Source organism: Dioscorea cayenensis, chromosome 19, assembly GCF_009730915.1.
Source record: "Dioscorea cayenensis subsp. rotundata cultivar TDr96_F1 chromosome 19, TDr96_F1_v2_PseudoChromosome.rev07_lg8_w22 25.fasta, whole genome shotgun sequence".
NCBI lineage: Eukaryota > Viridiplantae > Streptophyta > Magnoliopsida > Dioscoreales > Dioscoreaceae > Dioscorea > Dioscorea cayenensis.
Window position 1 is genome coordinate 23524152 of NC_052489.1, and position 17197 is coordinate 23541348.

Here is a 17197-nt window from a genome sequence, read left to right on the forward strand (position 1 = left end):
CAACCGTAATTTAATATTATATATATATATATATATATTTGAATTGTATTTAATCAACTTTATGTCTAATTTTGATAGATGCTTAAAATATAAAATTTACAAGTCACAATCATACTCTTTTTTGGTTATTTTAACTTGTAAAGTTTTTTACATAGTGATATATTGATTATATGCTTGGGATAGGTGAGTCCCTATGCTATGAAGGTTAGCCTCATGAGATAATATATAATTTAAAATCTTTTGCGTATGCATTTGCAACTCTTATCACCAGTCCTCTATAAGTTATGGAGTACTTTTAAATTCAGATCTAAATTTACTGTGTAATTTCTTTAATTTATTTCAGTCAATGGAAGGGTAGTAAGGGTACAAGGTGGGAAAAGCAAAGAAAAACAATTAATTTGTAAAAAAATACTATTAATAAAAAATGAAAACTTCAAACTATATCTAATTATTTATTTATATATATATTTTTCAAAACAATGGCCGTTTGGCGTGCCGTGCATTGTAAACTATCTCAAAACCACAAACCCGCGTTTCCCTCAACCAGCGTTTCCGAATGCGTTTCCCTCAAAGGACGTCAGCCTTATACCCGACTGATAACAGCCACGTGTCCACTAGTCTCTCGGGAACAACACCAGTATTCAAAATTCTGGTCGCGAGAACGGTCGGATTCCCTACGGTCACCGGCAATCACAGCCGTCCATTCCCCATCATCAATTCAATCATCCATCCAAACACTCGCCATAAAAATCGCATTTTGAAATCTTTCTCTTTGTGAACTCATTCATTCCTCTGTTTCTCATCTCCACCTTCTCTGAAAACAAGCTTTCAATTTGCCAACTTCTTCTTCAACGAAGTGAAAGCTCTCCAAAAGGTGACACTTTGCCAACTTTAAACCCAAGTTATTCATTCCTTTCTTCCTTTTTTCTCTCTTTGAAAATCTCTTCTCGTCTTCAAGTTTAAACACTGTGTAACATCTTGATCACTTATAATTAACTCTTCTATATTTTCATTCTTGATTGATATAAATGTGGCAAATCATTGCATTATAATCACTTTTTTTTTTTAGTTCTAAATAAGTTCATTCCTATTGAGATATCATTTACATTAAAGTGTTCAATCACCAGCGCCAATCTTTCACTTTCCAAGTTCTACCATTAAAAAGTTAGAAAAAAAAAAAGAAACAATCTTTAATTGTTCTTCATCTTCAAAAGTGAGACCTTTATTCACATTCCATTTCTCTGTTCCAAAACAGAGAGATCACAGAGCTCAAGCAAACCAACCATGGTGGAACAAGCCTCAACAATGGCTGAAGCCAACTCCAGCGCCGAATCAGCCGCTGAGCTCCTCTCTCAAGCGCAAAAACTAATCCCCATCGCACTCGAACGAGCCAAGCTCGCCGGCGGCTTCCCAAGCCGCTGGAAACTCATCATCTCCAAGCTCGAGCTCATCCCTTCCCGCTTATCCGATCTCTCCGGCCACCCTCTCTTCTCAAAGAACCAACTTTCTCGCGAACAACTCCACTCCGTCACCACCACCCTCTCCGACGCCATATCCATCGCCGACCTCTGCCACCCTTCGCCGTCTCCTGCCCCACCCACCGTCGGCAAACTCCAAATGCAAAGCGACCTCGATTCTCTCATCTGCAAGCTCGATCTCAACCTCCGTGACTGCGCGCTTCTTGTCAAAACCGGCGTTTTAAGCGACGCCACCCCACCGCCGTCTCCGGCCAAACGCTCAACCGAGTCTGAACCTTCTCGCCGGAATGTCCGTGAGCTTCTAGCTCGCCTCCAGATCGGTCACTCTGAAGCTAAGCACCGCGCCGTCGATGGCCTCCTCGCTGCCATCCAGGACGATGAGAAGACTGTCTTGCCGGCGCTTAGCCGGAGCAGCGTCTCCGCTCTCGTCCAGCTCCTCTCCTCCACCTCCCCTAAGATCAAAGAGAAAGCCGCCACCATCCTCTGTTTGATCGTCGAGTCAGGGACCTATGACGCTTTGCTCGTCGGAGAAGGCATCCTTCCTCCTTTCATCCGCCTCGCCGAGTCCGGCACTCCGGCGAGCCGAGAGAAAGCTGTGATCTCTCTCCAACGCCTCTCCGTCACCCCCGACACCGCCCGCTCCATCATGGGCCACGGCGGTGTCCGTCCTCTCCTCGACATTTGCCTCACCGGCGACTCCATCACCCAATCCGCCGCCGCCGGAGCCTTGAAAAACCTCTCCGCCGTGCCGGAAATCCGACAAACTCTCGCCGATGAGGGAATCATTAGAGTAATGATCAACCTCCTCGACTCCGGCATCGTCCTAGGCTCCAAAGAATACGCCGCCGAATGCCTGATGAATCTCACCGCAACCAACGACAACCTCCGACGTTCCGTCGTCGCCGGTGGAGCTCTCCCGAGCTTACTAGCTTATCTCGACGGCCCACTTCCGCAAGAATCCGGCGTATCAGCATTGCGAAACATCATCACCTCCGTCCCACCGGAAACTCTCATATCTCTCTCCGTCCTTCCCCGTCTCCTCCACGCCATGAAAGACGGCTCGCCGGGAGCGCAACAAGCAGCGGCAGCAGCCATTAACAAAGTATCATTAATCTCACCGGAGATGAAGAAGCTGGTTTGCGACAACGGTTGCATAGCATATCTAGTGAGGATGCTGGAGGCGAAGAGCAACGGAGTCCGAGAAGCGGCGGCCCAGGCGCTGGCCGGGCTGGTTTCATGCAAGTACTGCGGGAGAGTGTTGAAAAAGGACGAGAAGGGAGTGCCGAACTTGGTGCAGTTGTTGGATTCGAGTCCTGCGAACAATGCGAAGAAAAATGCGGTTTTGTGCCTGCTGAGCGTGTCGTCGAGCAGGAAGAGCAAGAAGATGATGGTGGCTCATGGAGCCATTGGGTATTTGAAGAAGCTCTCGGAGATGGACGTTAATGGCGCTAAGAAGTTGCTGGAGAGGTTGGAGCGTGGGAAGCTGAAGAGCTTGTTCTATAGAAGATAGAACAAGAAGAAGAAGAAGAAGATGAGATTGGTTGAATGAATGAATGAATGATAACTCTTGATTGTGTTTCAATGTCTCCATGGAACATGAACATAGAGTGGTGTTTTGTTATTATGTATGAACTATGGAGCTTATTTAATAATTAGAGCTAGCTAGTGGTAACTTTGTTATTATTATTATTATTTAGTATTTTTGTTTAACTTATTGTGTATGAACTTTATTTCAATAAGTTTATTTATGTGGTTTATGACTAGTGATTTATTTATTATGGGGCTGGATTAAGGATGGATTAATTAAGCTTTGGATTTGTGGTGTCTTTTTCCACATCTAATTTGCCGGCTCTTATTTGTTTTCTTTTTACACGTATATTATTTTTGAAATTTTTAAAAGTTTCATTAAGTATGCTTTTTTTTTTTTTAACTATACACAATTTTTATCAATAAAGGAATAGTTACTATAAAAGATATAATTGATATTGTTCTTGCAGTAAATCCTAGTCTACTTAAATTAAGGTGTGAACTATATTGAATTGGGCAGTAGATGGTTACCATTTTGGTATTTTTTATTATTATTCTAATATAAAAATTGAGGGTTCAAATTTTTGGTTTGTTCATATTTTTAGGATTGTAATTGAGCTAAGTTAAGCCAAGCTTAATTCTGTTTGTAAGTATTTTAACTTAACATGAATTCAAATCGAGTTTACTTCAAACTTCATACTTCATGTGACAAGTTTGGATTCCAATTGTTAAAAAAAATTGAAGAGCTCAAACTAGGATCATTAACTCAATTAAAGCTATATTGCTAATTCTTTTGTTTGTTGATTCATAAAAGCATCCTTTGAAGTTGAGGTTTATATAATAAATCATTCTAAGACTTGGTTCAGCTCCGTTCAAGCTTCAAACTAAGTTTTCTTCATTTATTAGGTTTGGATTCCACTATTTTAAAAATATAAAGTATATTTTGGGTGTATGCATGGTGAATGTAATAGTTTGATAAATTTTTAAGAAATCATTAAGTCATTATAACTGGTGTATCACTGTATTTTATATCTGCTTGTCACTTTTTTATGAGGTTGTGAAATTTTTTAGGGTTCCATAACTTTTAAAGGGGTATGAAAATGGGGATGTATGTGGCTCACTTCCCCTATTTTAGTTTTAAAAATTTTAAATTAAATCCCCTTCATTTTTAAATGGGGAAGTGTAACTTTTCCCAAATCAGTTCACTTCCCTCCATTTACATAAAAGTCAACGTCCTCGTATCACTTTTGTAAAATAATAATAATAATAATAATAATAATAATGTAAAACTTAAACTAAGTTCATTATCTCAATTAAAGAAAGCTATATTACTAGTTTTCTTTTTTGTTAATGCATAACAGTATCCTTTGAAATTTGAGGTTTTTTTAATAAATCCTTGTAACTAAGGCTTGAGTCGAGCACGAAACCAAGTTTTCTTCAATAATCTTCAAGCATGGAATTAAAAAAAAAAAAAGGATGACAATAACAAGAGAGAAGTCACAACGGTGGCACTAATGAGCTTGTGAATAATAATATAAACAAATCTTTTAATAATTTATATAAATACATCTTTAATGATATTATAAATAAATTATTCATAAATTTTATGTAATCAAATTTGTGGGTATTTAAACTCGGCATATTTTATCAAATGAGATGAATTATTAGGCTTAAAACTTCTTATTCAACTTAATAAATGAATCAAGTAGCTAATATTTTAATAAGTTTATTGATTTGTTTAGGTCAATTATTTGCCAAAATGAGTGTAATTATCTTGCAAATAGTACTATTTCAAAAATTTCTTTTTGTTTATCATATATTTAAAATTTAAAATATATTTGATAAATATTCAATAATCCAAAAAGATAGAGGATTAATTAAATAATTAAAAATAACAAGAGAAGCGAAGCCGGATCAACTGACACGTGGCTTGATGCTCCAATAAAGTGAATTGAGATATATATATATATATATATATGTAAATATGATTAGACGGAAAACCAGGGAGTTAACCGCAAATTTTCTAAATTAAAGAAAAGAGTGTGGAACTCTAACGCTGTGACTATTTTCATCATCTTCTTCTCCGCAAACCCTAGAGTTCTCCGAGATTTCCTCTTCAGGTGATGGATCTAGTCTCCCTTTTCCTCCTCTTTTCTTTGCAATTTATCTTTTCTTTCAAGTGTTTCTTGCTGTTTTGAATTCCTAGTGTTCGTTTATTTTGCTGTATTTTCTTTGATTTTACCTTAAAGTCTGATCCTTTGCTTGCCCCCCCTTTGTTTTTTTGTTTTCGGATTTTAATGATGTTGTTATTCAGCTCGGGATGCCTTTCTGATGGAATTGGGAACTATGAAAATTTGTGATTATAGTTTTTTTTTTCTGATAGCGACAAGAGTTATATGCAAAGGTGTACGCACCTAACAGCGCATCCTCAATAGGGGATGAGGGATTTGGGCTGTGAGCCGGCAACTACAATCAGTGACTCATTATTATTATTGCTTTCAATGAGTTTTGAACTCAAAGACCGTTTATATATGTCACCTTTGTTTTATGTAATTTTTCACAATAAGGGCAAGTACCGTTAGGCTACAAGCTTATGATATTTTGGACTTATTTTATGTTGTTAGGTTTAGGAAAACATTTGATCAGAATAAAGTTTTCAGATATACAAGCAGAATTCCATCTTGTAATTTAATGATATTATGTATAATTAGGCAAAAAGATTGGATTTTTCGTGGTAATGCCCTGAGTACAAATGAACTATTAGATAATATTTTGGGGCTTTAGATTGGATGTATAATTGTTTAGTGTTTTGGGGCTTTCAGATGGCTTAAGGACGAGGAAATCTGTGTGTGTTGGCACTCTGGTGTGTGTTTATAATTTTTTAATTTATTAACCAGTTAAAGATTATTTATTTGGGCTTATTTTCCTGGATAATTATAGAAAAACTTTGGTCAGAGTACAGTTTGCAGATATTCGATAGAAGCTGTTTTCCATCTTGTAATTAATGACACTTTTTTTAAATTGAAAAATAAATTGTGGTTTACAGTTTATAGGGCTTTCTCGCCTTAGTAGGACTTCTTGGTTGTTGAAGCTGATCCGATATTTTTTTATTAGTTAGTTTTGGAAATTAACTGTATGATTAAGTGTTGGGATTCATATGGGAAAGTTGAGTATGTTAACTCAACTTTGTTCATGTTGTCACTTATGCATGTAATGGATGTAGTTTTATTCTTCTACTGAATATTGTTGCTTTCATGGATAAATTATTCCACATCAATATTGGAGCAAAGGCAGGGGTATGAAGTGGTTGGGACTGGGTTTTGAAAGTCTCAAAATGATGGTGTTTCTAGGTGGGTTAAAAAGTTTAGTATCCTGAAAGGGATGAAGTTTCTTTTGATTTCATTATCAAATTGCTGCTACATAATTTTCCATTGAGGGAATCTCATAGAAATTGCTTGTTGTGGTTAGAATTTAGAATTAATTAGCCACATCACGTGTAATAACTAATAAATAAAGGAAAAAAAAGAGTTAAGTCCTATGGTTTGTCTCATGAATTAGAAAAACTATTTTTTAGAAATGACTATGCATATGCATATATTAATTGAGTTGATAGGCTTTTACTAACACTTCATGTCAAATCAAATCTTTGAATTAGGGTTTACTGATGTTGTTAGAAACTTATGGATAATGGTTGCCCTTTGCACATGGGTAATATTGCTTAAATTTTTTGCCCTTCACCTATTTCTATTTTATGTATCACCTACATCTCTTTTGTTCTAGTCCTTTTGATTCTTGCCAGAAATGTTACCTGAAGAACATTCAGTTCCTTAATACTTATTATGGAATGTTAGGAATAATTCTGTGTTATACTTAGCATGACTGCTCATTTGTATAAATTGATGCTGAGAAGGCCAATGGTATGAGCCAAAATTTAATAGATCTTGAAAGTGGCTGTTCATGTGTGCATATACTTATGGTACATGTTCTTCATTGTTATTTGACATTATCTTTGATTGATTCTCAAATTGGTAATTTTGCTGATTAAAATTTTCTGATAATTCATTGATCTTTGATCATGGAACTTGATGTGTTTGTAATATTTGTATATTACTCAATCTAGACAACACGCTTTTGAATTGAGCAAGCATGCTATTATTTTACAATAGTGTAAGATGGTGAACAGTTAGCCCTATTTAGCTTTTGCACTGGATTGCCTTAAAACATCCATTTGCTGTGATATTTAACTTATACGCTGTGGTTTTTTCGGTGCCCTTGGGCTTATTTTATGTCTTGGTTTTCTTTCAGCTTTGAGCAATCAGATCGCTTGTAAGAAGGATGAGCACATTAGATGCAACAAGAGCAGAACTTGCTTTGCTAGTCTTATATCTGAATAAAGCTGAAGCCAGAGATAAGATTTGCAGGGCTATTCAGTATGGCTCCAAATTCTTGAGCAACGGACAGCCTGGCACCGCACAAAATGTTGACAAGTCAACTAGCCTTGCGCGGAAAGTTTTCCGACTTTTCAAGGTTCTATTTAAGTTTTCTTGTTTGTTGCATGATGCAACTATCTCAATGCTTTCTTTAATATTCCAGATCAAATCTTTTTCTCTCGATTTTGTAGTTTGTCAATGACTTGCACGCTCTCATCGCTCCACCTTCCAAAGAGACTCCTCTTCCTCTCATTTTACTAGGAAAGGTAATACGATGTTTGCTGTAAAGCTGAAGATTGGTTTTAACAATTGCCATGTCCTATCTATACTTTATATGTGGTCTTTGCAGTCCAAGAATGCGTTGTTGTCGACATTTTTATTCCTGGATCAAATTGTATGGCTTGGGAGAACAGGAGTGTACAAGGTATATATATCTTCTTTCTTAATCATTTCCAACAAGGAAGTTGTTTGAAATTGCTTTGAAAAGAAACTAAATGCTTGAATTGGCCTTTACAGAACAAAGAACGTGCAGAGCTGATTGGCAGGATCTCTCTCTTTTGTTGGATGGGCTCCTCCGCTTGCACTACTGTGATTGAGGTTTGTTTAGTTATGGTTTCTGATTGGGAGTTTATGATTGACATTCTAGCTGTTGGTTGCTCTTATCTCAGTTATCGGAGCTTGTAAGAATATCCAAGTCAATCGAAAAGCTCGAGAAGGAGCTCAAGCTATCAGATAAATATAAAGTATGTCACACCAAACAGTTCCCAACTTTTGATTTCATTTTTTACTTCCAGTTTTACCTTGATCATCACCTGAATGTCTACAGGATGAGGTATACCGTAACAAGGTCAAACAGTCAAATGAGAGGCTGCTGGCTCTTGTGAAGGCTTCCATGGACCTAGTGGTTGCAATTGGGTTGCTTCAGCTGGCACCGAAGAAAATCACTCCTCGTGTCACTGGAGGGTTTGGTTTCCTAAGCTCCCTCATATCTTGTTACCAGGTTTGTTTCTCATTCAAAGTCGAAGACAAATCAAAATTTTATTGCCAAATCTGAATGGATTCTTTTTTATCTCACTGTGCAGTTGCTTCCTTCTTCAGCCAAGTCTAAGACTACATGAAATGTGTGGCCTCTCTTTATAGGAACTCCTGAATGATCAATAATAATTGCAGATTCATAAGGATGTATCTTATAAACAAGACAAAAGTCTTCACTTTATTTTCAGAAATAAACTATGGCAAACATTTAGTCAGTTTGGAGTGCTAATAGTAATATTTAGTGGCAGACTTTAACGAGTTTTTACAGGGTGTATATTCAGACATTTCTTTAGTACATGGCAAAATGCTGTGTGGCATTGCTGTTGCCTTGTTTATTTTGCTTTGGTTGTAATGCTTATTGCTTAATGGTTGAGTCATTGCCGTACATCTGAATGTAAGGTAATTGTATAATGTTTCTTTATAGGGCAAATAGGGAAAAAGGAAATGTGCGTTTATCTATAGTAATTTTTGTTTATACCCAGGTAAATCATTATTTGTCTACAAAGGAAAACGCCACTTGGGCTTTTTAATTATATGATATAATTTGCTTAATTGGTCCTTTTAAGGGATTATATTAATTTTAAATTTAAATGAACTGGAATGTTTATAGTAAAATATTGGGAGTTTTACAAGTGTACCTCTGATTAATTTTAAAATTATTTATTTATCCTTTAATAAAACATAATTACATACATACCCCTGAATAATACATATAATTGTATATGTACCTCTGGGATTTAAATTGGTTGAAAAACCATTTGTTAACAAACAATCGATATATAAAATGACTATTATATCATTTTCATATATACTCTTGAATAGTTTTTTAAATTATAAAATAACTATTTACAAGGGTTATTTTGAAATTTTTGTAAGTTATAACCATAGTTAATAAAGTTTGATTAACTTCTGTTAGTGGAATCTAACAGTAGGGGCATATCCGTAATTATTTATATTTTTATAGGAGTATATATACAATTATGTTTTTTCTGAAAATAAATATGCAATTATATAATTTTTGAGGGGCTTATAACCAATTTTCCCTAAAATATTTATGTTGTTTGGGGCAGAAGAGTGGCTTTGTTAGAGCATCTTAAACGGTGCCTTTAAAAGCGTTCAATAAACGCTTAGGCTTCGTTTGGTTCAGTGGGGGAGGGGAGGTGTGAGGGGGAGTAAGGAGGGGAGGAGTATGGAGGGTTTGAAAAAATTTTATGTTTTGGCTCGAAATGGAGTGCGGAGGGTAATCTTTTTTTGTTTGGTTAGAAGAAGGGGTGAGGAGAAGTGAGGAGAGATTTGATGTGTATTTTACTAATTTGCCCTTTTATATAAAATTGATCATAATATTTTTTTATACATATCTAAAAGATTATTTTGTACAAACTTTGTTAATATTAAAATTAAGATTAATATTAGTAATAATATTATTTGTATAACTCAATTTTTTATATTTGTTTATTATTATTATTATTATTATTTTAATTGTTATTATGAAATTAGATTTAAAAAAGATATTATCGTAATTTCTCAAATTGACAAAGGATACTTTGGTCTTCTCATAAAGAATTAAACATCAAAATTTGTTTTAATAATCCCACCCCTCCAAAAGACCCCGATTTGGAGGGATGGGATATGAGGGGTTTGGAGGGGTGAAACACCCCTCCAAACTCCTCTTCCTCCTCCTCACTCCCCCAACCAAACAACTTTCACCCCTCCTAACTCCTCCTCACCCCTCTAAAAACCTCCAACCAAACAAGGGGTTAAGGATTAAACCCTCTCATATTTTTTAACTGTTGCACCTCTCATATCTTAAACGGTGCCTTTGTTAGAGCATCTTAAACGGGCATTAAACGTTTGGTGATCACCCACCAAACGTTTAACTGTGGGACCCACTCATATTTTTTCACTGTTGCACCTCTTCATCAGCATTTTTTTAGCAGATTTTTTTTAATTTTCAAACTTATAAATATAAATATTTTTTAATTTAATTTAATTTTTTTATTTTTTAACTTTTGTTTTAATTATTTTTAATTTGAGATTTTTTTGCACTTGATAATTTAAAGTGGAAATTACCAAAAACACCCTGTAAGTTTGCAATATTGCCAAAAACACCCCGTTAGTTTTGCACTCCCCAAAAACCCCTTCCTTTTGAATACAATGATTTTTTAAACCCCTCAAACATCTAACGGTGATTGATAGAGTTAATTTAGAATTTTTTGGACGAAATTGTCCCTTGCGTGGGAAGTTGTGGCAAGTGTGACAGGGTTTGACTATAATGCCCTTGGGTGCAATGAGTTTCTATTTAAAAATGAAGCTTCTATTTAAAATATGAGGTATGAGGTTCTGTTTAAAAAATGAGTTTCCTGTTTAAAAAATGAGTTTCCTATTTAAAAAATGAGTTTTTTGTTTAAAAAAATGAGTTTTTTTGTTTAAGAAATGAGTTTTCTGTTTAAGAAATGAGGTTTCTGTTTTAAAAAATGAGGTCTCTGTTTAAGAAATGAGTTTTCTGTTTAAGAAATGAGTTTTTTGTGGTGTATTTATCACCCCCAAAATCTCTTTATTGCAGTTGGGCTGGGCCAGTGAGACAAAGCATGCGGCTCACAATCACAGTCACGTTGCATGAAAAATGGGATTTCGAACCCTAGAATTTTGATCTCCCCCTCGATCTAGATCTCAATCTTGCCAGAGAAAAAGTTGCAACCTTTCGATGCCTTCGCTCGACGACGAGGAGCATGCGGTCTTCCCCGAGGTCGACGACGAAGAAGATGAAAGAGATGAGGTCGACGACAGGGAAGACGATGAAGACGAAGACGAAGACGGCGAGATCGAACCCTCATCGGCGCCGCTTCTTCCCTCCGTTCCTGTCACCGACTTAGGCACCATGGATCCAAACCCCGGAATGATCCCTAACCCTAACCCTATTGCTATCCATGTTGCGGTCTCCGCAGTCGAGAATAGTTCCATTCAAGTTCAGCCCGTATTATCCGACGTCGCTACCGAAGACCTCACCACTCCGACCGTCGAGGAACGTCACCAACCGGATCGCCAACGCCGACAAAGATTTCTCCTTTAACACCCCACACGAGCAGGCCACCTTCAAGATCGCTCGCCCGGATCTCGGAGCTCAAGACTCAGCGTTCATGCGAGATCAACGACGATGAGATACTCAATGTCCCCTACTCAATGAGGTTTCGTTTAAAAAAATGAGGTCTCTGCTTTAAAAAAATAAGCTCTGTGTTTAAGAAATGAGTTCTCTGTTTATATGCTTGTTTGTCTTTGTTTAACTATCGATGTTTCTGTTTAATATATTGCGTTTACATTTAAAAAAGTGCTTAAATATCGTTGTTTCTATTTAAATGCGGTCTTCCCCGAGGTCGACGACGAAGAAGATGAAAGAGATGAGGTCGAGGACAGGGAAGACGATGAAGACGAAGACGGCGAGATCGAACCCTCATCGGCGCCGCTTCCTCCCTCCGTTCCCGTCACCGACTTAGGCACCATGGATCCAAACCCCGGAATGATCCCTAACCCTAACCCTAACCCTATTGCTATCCATGTTGCGGTCTCCGCAGTCTAGAATGGTTCCGTTCAAGTTCGACCTCGTCTTATCCGACGTCGCCATCGAAGACCTCACCACTCCGACCGCCGAGGAACGTCGCCAACCGGATCGCCAACGCCTAATAAAGATTTCTCCTTTAAGACCCCCACGAGCGAGCCACGCTCGAGATCGCTCGCCCGGATCCGGAGTTCAAGACTCAGCGTTCGCGAGATCAGCGACGATGAGATACTCAATGAGGTTTCTGTTTAAAAAAATGAGGTCTCTGTTTAAAAAATAAGCTCTCTGTTTAAGAAATGAGTTCTCTGTTTAAAAAATGAGTTCTCTGTTTATATGCTTGTTTGTCTTTGTTTAACTATCGATGTTTCTGTTTAATATATTGCGTTTACGTTTAAAAAAGTGCTTAAATATCGTTGTTTCTATTGAAATATGTACGAGTGGCCAAGATTAATTGGTTTTTATATCCATGATTAATTTATCACGTAAATATTTGTTTTTCTGTTTAAATATTAATGTTTTTGTTTAAAAAATGAGTTTTATGTTTAAAAAAAATGAGGTTTCTGTTTAAGAAATGAACTCTCTGTTTAAGAAATGAGTTCTCTGTTTAAAAAAATGAGCTCTCTATTTAAGAAATGAATACATGCAAAAAAGAATGCAAAAAAGAATGAAAAAAATGTATGCAAAAAGGTTTAAGGGCAATGATGGAATTTCATAATGCAGGGGGTAAAAAGGAAGTGAAACAATAAAGGAAGGGCTGTCTGAGGTATGCAAAACTCACAGGGGCTGTTTGGGAAGTTTTGAAATTATCGAGGGGTAAACAGTAATTTTCCCTAATTTAAATTAAATTATTTTTTTTATTTCTCCACCAATTTTAGAAAATACATTTATATCAAGAATTTAATCATCTTTAATAAATTAACAATATTTAATTTTATAGAAATTTATATATTTGTTAAAATATTTAATTTTATTAAATAATGAAATAATTTGTTATATAACTATATTTATTATGAAATATATAATATGAATAATTAAAAAGATGAATAAAATTAGAGGAATTGCATGGAGCATCCCTCCTATTTTGTCAATGGAGTAAAAAGTCCTTTGACTTTTCCATATCCCTTATAAGTCCTCTCTTTTCTATAGAAATACTTTCAAGTCCAACAGTCCACTAATGGTGTTAAAAACAGAGTAAAATGACGGGATTGCCCTCAATTGGTTATAAGATTTTGAAAAAAGTTTGAAAATGTAAAATAGTTATTAATTATCAGTCACATCACATCCCCATACTCATTTCTTCTTCTCCCGAGAAAAGAAAGCCTTTCGTCTTCCTCCATTGAATGACCATATCGCAGCCGGCCAGCGTTCGTGTCGCTGCTACCGGAGAGAAGGAGAAAGCTTGAGAGCATCCTTGCATTCTGTTTGGACACTGAAGGGAAAAAAAGGTTTGAAGGCCGACGGCATTGGAGGCCAACACCCTTTGGTTAGTCTTATCTTGCATTTATAGTTTATTGTTTGTTAAATTGGATTATCATTGTGCATAAGCCACGAAATTCCTTGAAATCTCTTGACGAAGACATGAAATTTGAGTGTGTAATTAGTTTGTACAGTAGGTTTGTGCCCTAATTTCAGTTGTAATGAATAAATCCGCACGAATGCATGAAAACAACTGTCTTATGTGCGCAGAATCTCTCTAATAACGTTGATATCAACATGTGGAATTTATTTTAGGGCCAGTATTTACAAATGTATTTGATGTTCAATTTTTTTTTATTTTTTGCTAACAATCCTGTTACCGATAAGATTGTATCTCTTTAGTTGTATTATGAATGGATGATTAACATTTAGAATCAAAGAAGGTGAATGGATCATTAACATTTATGATTCATGCATTTGTATTATGAATAGGATTACTATCAGTGGTTATTGTTTACATTTCTGTTGTTCTGTTCATTTACAGATGACAATTGCTTGCACTGTGAGTTGTTGTTGATATTATGGGCAATTTATATTGTTTGGGGAAGATATAGTGGGTTATGACTTTGTTATTCAATAAGTATATGTCGCCTGACCAGTTTGTTTTGTTTGTGTGATTAGGAAGATTATGGGCGACAATTTAGGAAATCTTGTGAACAGACGTTGTTATTTAGCACCAGTAGTTGATACCATCAACCAGTTGAAGAAGATGATGACACGAAGGCGTTGGGATATACTTCGAAGGACACCATTCAGCCACCTCATGGACATTGAGCCCATAGTCCAATAATAATTCCCACCCACTCAAGATGGTTAAATCTAACACACAACCCTCTCCCTTATATTTCACAACAGTGTAAAACATGTCCATTAAGCCACTGCAGCAACAAAACAAAAAAACCTTTAGTCATAAACTGGCACCTTCTGAACATGGTGGTTGATAAAAATAAGATATAATATGAACAAAATCTCTAGCTAGACGATATCGTTGACATACGGTATGCTCAAGATGAGATCCTTGCAGCTGGTGTAACGTTGCACTGGATAGCTTCTCCGGACTTGGGAGACGGAGACGACGAACGAAGATAGAATTGGTTCTTTACATGAAGAGGCTCAAGAATGGAAATAATATGGACCAGAACACCAGCTTCTTCATCAAGATACAAGTAGAAGAAGAATGCAACTTCCAAAGCAAGTTTGCAGTACAATAGCCATGCTGTGATTTGACTTGGCGCCATTATTCCCTCCAAACTTTTTCAAGGGTAGTTTTGGGATTAAACAAAAACATCATAGCTTGGGGTGACGGAAGGGACGAACGAGTACAAAAACTATAAAGGAAGGACGGATGGGGACTTTAATTTTGTCAGAAGGACCTTGGAGGAAGTTTAAAAAGTTTCAGGGACTTAAAAATAATTTTCCCATAAAATTATTGTTGGGATATAGTTTAATAGATAAGAGTTAAATAGGTTGATGAGGTGGCATAGACATCAAAGCCCTTAGTACCCTTGTCATTAAAATCAAAGCTATAAAAATACTTTTCCCTCAACTCTCTCTCCATTTGTTCTCCTTTCTGTAATTTCAAATAAAAATTATATCCCCTAATAATTAATTCATACTTGACAAATCTTAATCTATCAACAAATTCAATTTCAAATATAATCCTCATCAAATAGTTTGAAGTAACAAATCAAGGTAAAACTAAATTAATTTATTATTAAAAAAAAATGAAAAAAATCAAGACCAAGGCTTAAATATTTGCTAGGACTTGCCACATGGTCTGGTTCATGTTTTTTAAAGATAAGGCATTCATTTCTCATCCACACTCACACTAAACCATCTCACTGAGAAGCCAGAAGAGTTTTGCACTGATAATGGCTACAATGAGATGTCAGCCATTGCCATTCTTTAGAACCAACAATGCCACTTCCATCATCTCTTGCACCATGCAACCATCTCAGAACAACATCAAGGTTCCATTTCTCTAATTCTCTCATTCCATCAACACTGTTACATCTCAACTAATTAAGATGTTCTTCATGGAAAGAGGTGATCATTAATGGTGCCACAAAGGACATTGGAAAGGCAGCAATCTTGGCTGTGACTAGAGCCAGAGGAATGGAAGTAGCTGGTGCTGTGGATTCTCATTTTATAGGACAAGATGCTGGCAAGGTTCTCACTTTTCCATTTTGTTTTATTTTTTGTTTATTGAGTTTGGTGCTTGTTGATGAATTTTGGTTGTGTGTTTGTCTTAGATATGTGGATTGGATGAGCCTTTGGAGATTCCTATTATCAATGATTTGACAATGGTTTTAGGCTCCATATCTCAGGTGTTGTTTGGATTGAGAAAAATTAGAAGAAGAAGAAGAAGAAAATGAGGAACATTGTTGTATTAATTTAGTGTTGTTCTGTTTTGTGACAGTTGAAGGCAACTGGTGTAGTGGTTGATTTCACTGATCCCTCTACTGTTTATGACAATGTCAAGCAGGTTTGATTTATAATTGTGAAGAAATTGATTGTTTAGTTTTACAAAAATTAATGAATTTCATGTTTAATCTGTCAGGCTGCAGCTTTTGGATTAAACAGTATTGTCTATGTGCCAAAAATTAAGTTAGAGACCATAACTGAGTTATCAGCATTCTGTGAGAAGGCTAGCATGGTGAACTTACATGAGATGATGAAATTACTGCATATCTATTGAATGTTAAAGTGTTATTTTTTTTTATTGGCTTCTCTTGTTCATCAGGGATGCCTTGTTGCACAGACACTATCTATTGGCACTGTGTTACTCCAACAAGCAGCAATTTTAGCTTCCTTTCATTACAACAATGTTGAGATTGTGGAATCAAGTCCTGATCCTTCAGTAAGGTTTAAATCTTCAGCATCACTTGACTCAAAAAGGAAATAAAATTGCTTGAACTATACTTGCAGGAACTCCCGTCTCAAGAAGCAGTTCAAATTGCTAACAATTTGTCTGATTTAGGCCAGTTTTACAACAGGGAAGACATCGACACAGAAAACCCGGTGAGTAGCCTCATGAGCCGAGATTTCTGAATGTCATTATCAAGACACATTAGAACAAAACATAAATGTTTTTTTTCCTGTTTATTGAAGGCAAGAGGTCAACTTCTTGGTGATGATGGAGTTCGAGTTCACAGCATGGTCCTCCCTGGAATTTCCTCAAGCACAACAGTTCACTTTTCAAGGGCAGGAGAGGTGGATGAATGGTCCATTCTTTGTTCATTCAAGACTTTGCTTCAAATCAGGCATTCTCTTTGAGTTCAATGCTTTCTTTGCAGGTGTACTCTCTTAAACATGACATCACAGACATAGAATGCCTCATGCCAGGCTTAATCTTGGCCATCAGGAAGGTTGTTAGACTGAAGGTAACAAGCACTTCAGGTTTTTCACTTAGATTTTCAAATGAGTATCAATGCTCAATGATCTCACTGAAACATATCATCCTAGCAGAGCCTGATTTATGGGTTGGAGAAGTTCCTATAATCACAAAGCTATGTTCAAGAAGTATGCAAGAATTCTGATTGTTGATGCCAAACTCCAAGAGACAAAGGAAATTTCATTCTTCCCCTTTAAAGTACTTGATTGAATCTTAATCCTTGAGGGTCATTGTAGCTTACAAACGACTGGTATATTTTCTTTCAACGGAAAAAATTTGAGGAAAAGAAAACAGCAGACAATAC

The 17197-nt window shown here is 36.4% G+C and overlaps 3 protein-coding genes across 4 annotated transcripts; all 3 read left to right on the plus strand.

Moving 5' to 3' along the window:
* The first annotated feature begins 761 nt into the window (after nucleotides 1-761).
* Nucleotides 762-15883, plus strand: LOC120283969 (ARM REPEAT PROTEIN INTERACTING WITH ABF2-like). Of its 2 annotated transcripts, XM_039290795.1 has the most exons (3): nucleotides 762-874; nucleotides 1256-3010; nucleotides 15851-15883. In XM_039290795.1, the coding sequence occupies exon 2, from the start codon at nucleotides 1285-1287 to the stop codon at nucleotides 2986-2988; it is 1704 nt and encodes a 567-aa protein (XP_039146729.1). In that variant the 5' UTR covers nucleotides 762-874; nucleotides 1256-1284; the 3' UTR covers nucleotides 2989-3010; nucleotides 15851-15883. The 2 variants fall into 2 exon arrangements, with proteins under 2 accessions (XP_039146729.1, XP_039146728.1); XM_039290794.1 differs by lacking the exon at nucleotides 15851-15883 and having other exon boundaries at nucleotides 1256-3238.
* On the plus strand, nucleotides 4999-8910 carry LOC120283971 (peroxisomal membrane protein 11C-like). The gene is made up of 8 exons (XM_039290797.1): nucleotides 4999-5125; nucleotides 7311-7532; nucleotides 7627-7701; nucleotides 7785-7859; nucleotides 7952-8032; nucleotides 8104-8178; nucleotides 8262-8435; nucleotides 8518-8910. The coding sequence occupies exons 2-8, from the start codon at nucleotides 7341-7343 to the stop codon at nucleotides 8551-8553; spliced, it is 708 nt and encodes a 235-aa protein (XP_039146731.1). The 5' UTR covers nucleotides 4999-5125; nucleotides 7311-7340; the 3' UTR covers nucleotides 8554-8910.
* LOC120283970 (dihydrodipicolinate reductase-like protein CRR1, chloroplastic) lies at nucleotides 15305-17197 on the plus strand. Its single transcript, XM_039290796.1, has 10 exons — nucleotides 15305-15469; nucleotides 15546-15668; nucleotides 15752-15826; nucleotides 15919-15984; nucleotides 16060-16155; nucleotides 16243-16359; nucleotides 16428-16520; nucleotides 16611-16712; nucleotides 16796-16882; nucleotides 16968-17197. The coding sequence occupies exons 1-10, from the start codon at nucleotides 15371-15373 to the stop codon at nucleotides 16998-17000; spliced, it is 891 nt and encodes a 296-aa protein (XP_039146730.1). The 5' UTR covers nucleotides 15305-15370; the 3' UTR covers nucleotides 17001-17197.

What these genes read in the sequence shown, in the direction of transcription:
- LOC120283969 (XM_039290795.1), top strand. Translation starts at nt 1,285, where the DNA reads ATGGTGGAACAAGCCTCAACAATGGCTGAAGCCAACTCCAGCGCCGAA.
- LOC120283971 (XM_039290797.1), top strand. Translation starts at nt 7,341, where the DNA reads ATGAGCACATTAGATGCAACAAGAGCAGAACTTGCTTTGCTAGTCTTA. An exon ending in AGCTATCAGATAAATATAAA is followed by an intron (nt 8,179 to 8,261) that starts GTATGTCACACC and finishes GAATGTCTACAG; the next exon opens with GATGAGGTATACCGTAACAA. An exon ending in CCCTCATATCTTGTTACCAG is followed by an intron (nt 8,436 to 8,517) that starts GTTTGTTTCTCA and finishes CTCACTGTGCAG; the next exon opens with TTGCTTCCTTCTTCAGCCAA.
- LOC120283970 (XM_039290796.1), top strand. Translation starts at nt 15,371, where the DNA reads ATGGCTACAATGAGATGTCAGCCATTGCCATTCTTTAGAACCAACAAT. An exon ending in AATCAAGTCCTGATCCTTCA is followed by an intron (nt 16,360 to 16,427) that starts GTAAGGTTTAAA and finishes CTATACTTGCAG; the next exon opens with GAACTCCCGTCTCAAGAAGC. An exon ending in ACATCGACACAGAAAACCCG is followed by an intron (nt 16,521 to 16,610) that starts GTGAGTAGCCTC and finishes TGTTTATTGAAG; the next exon opens with GCAAGAGGTCAACTTCTTGG.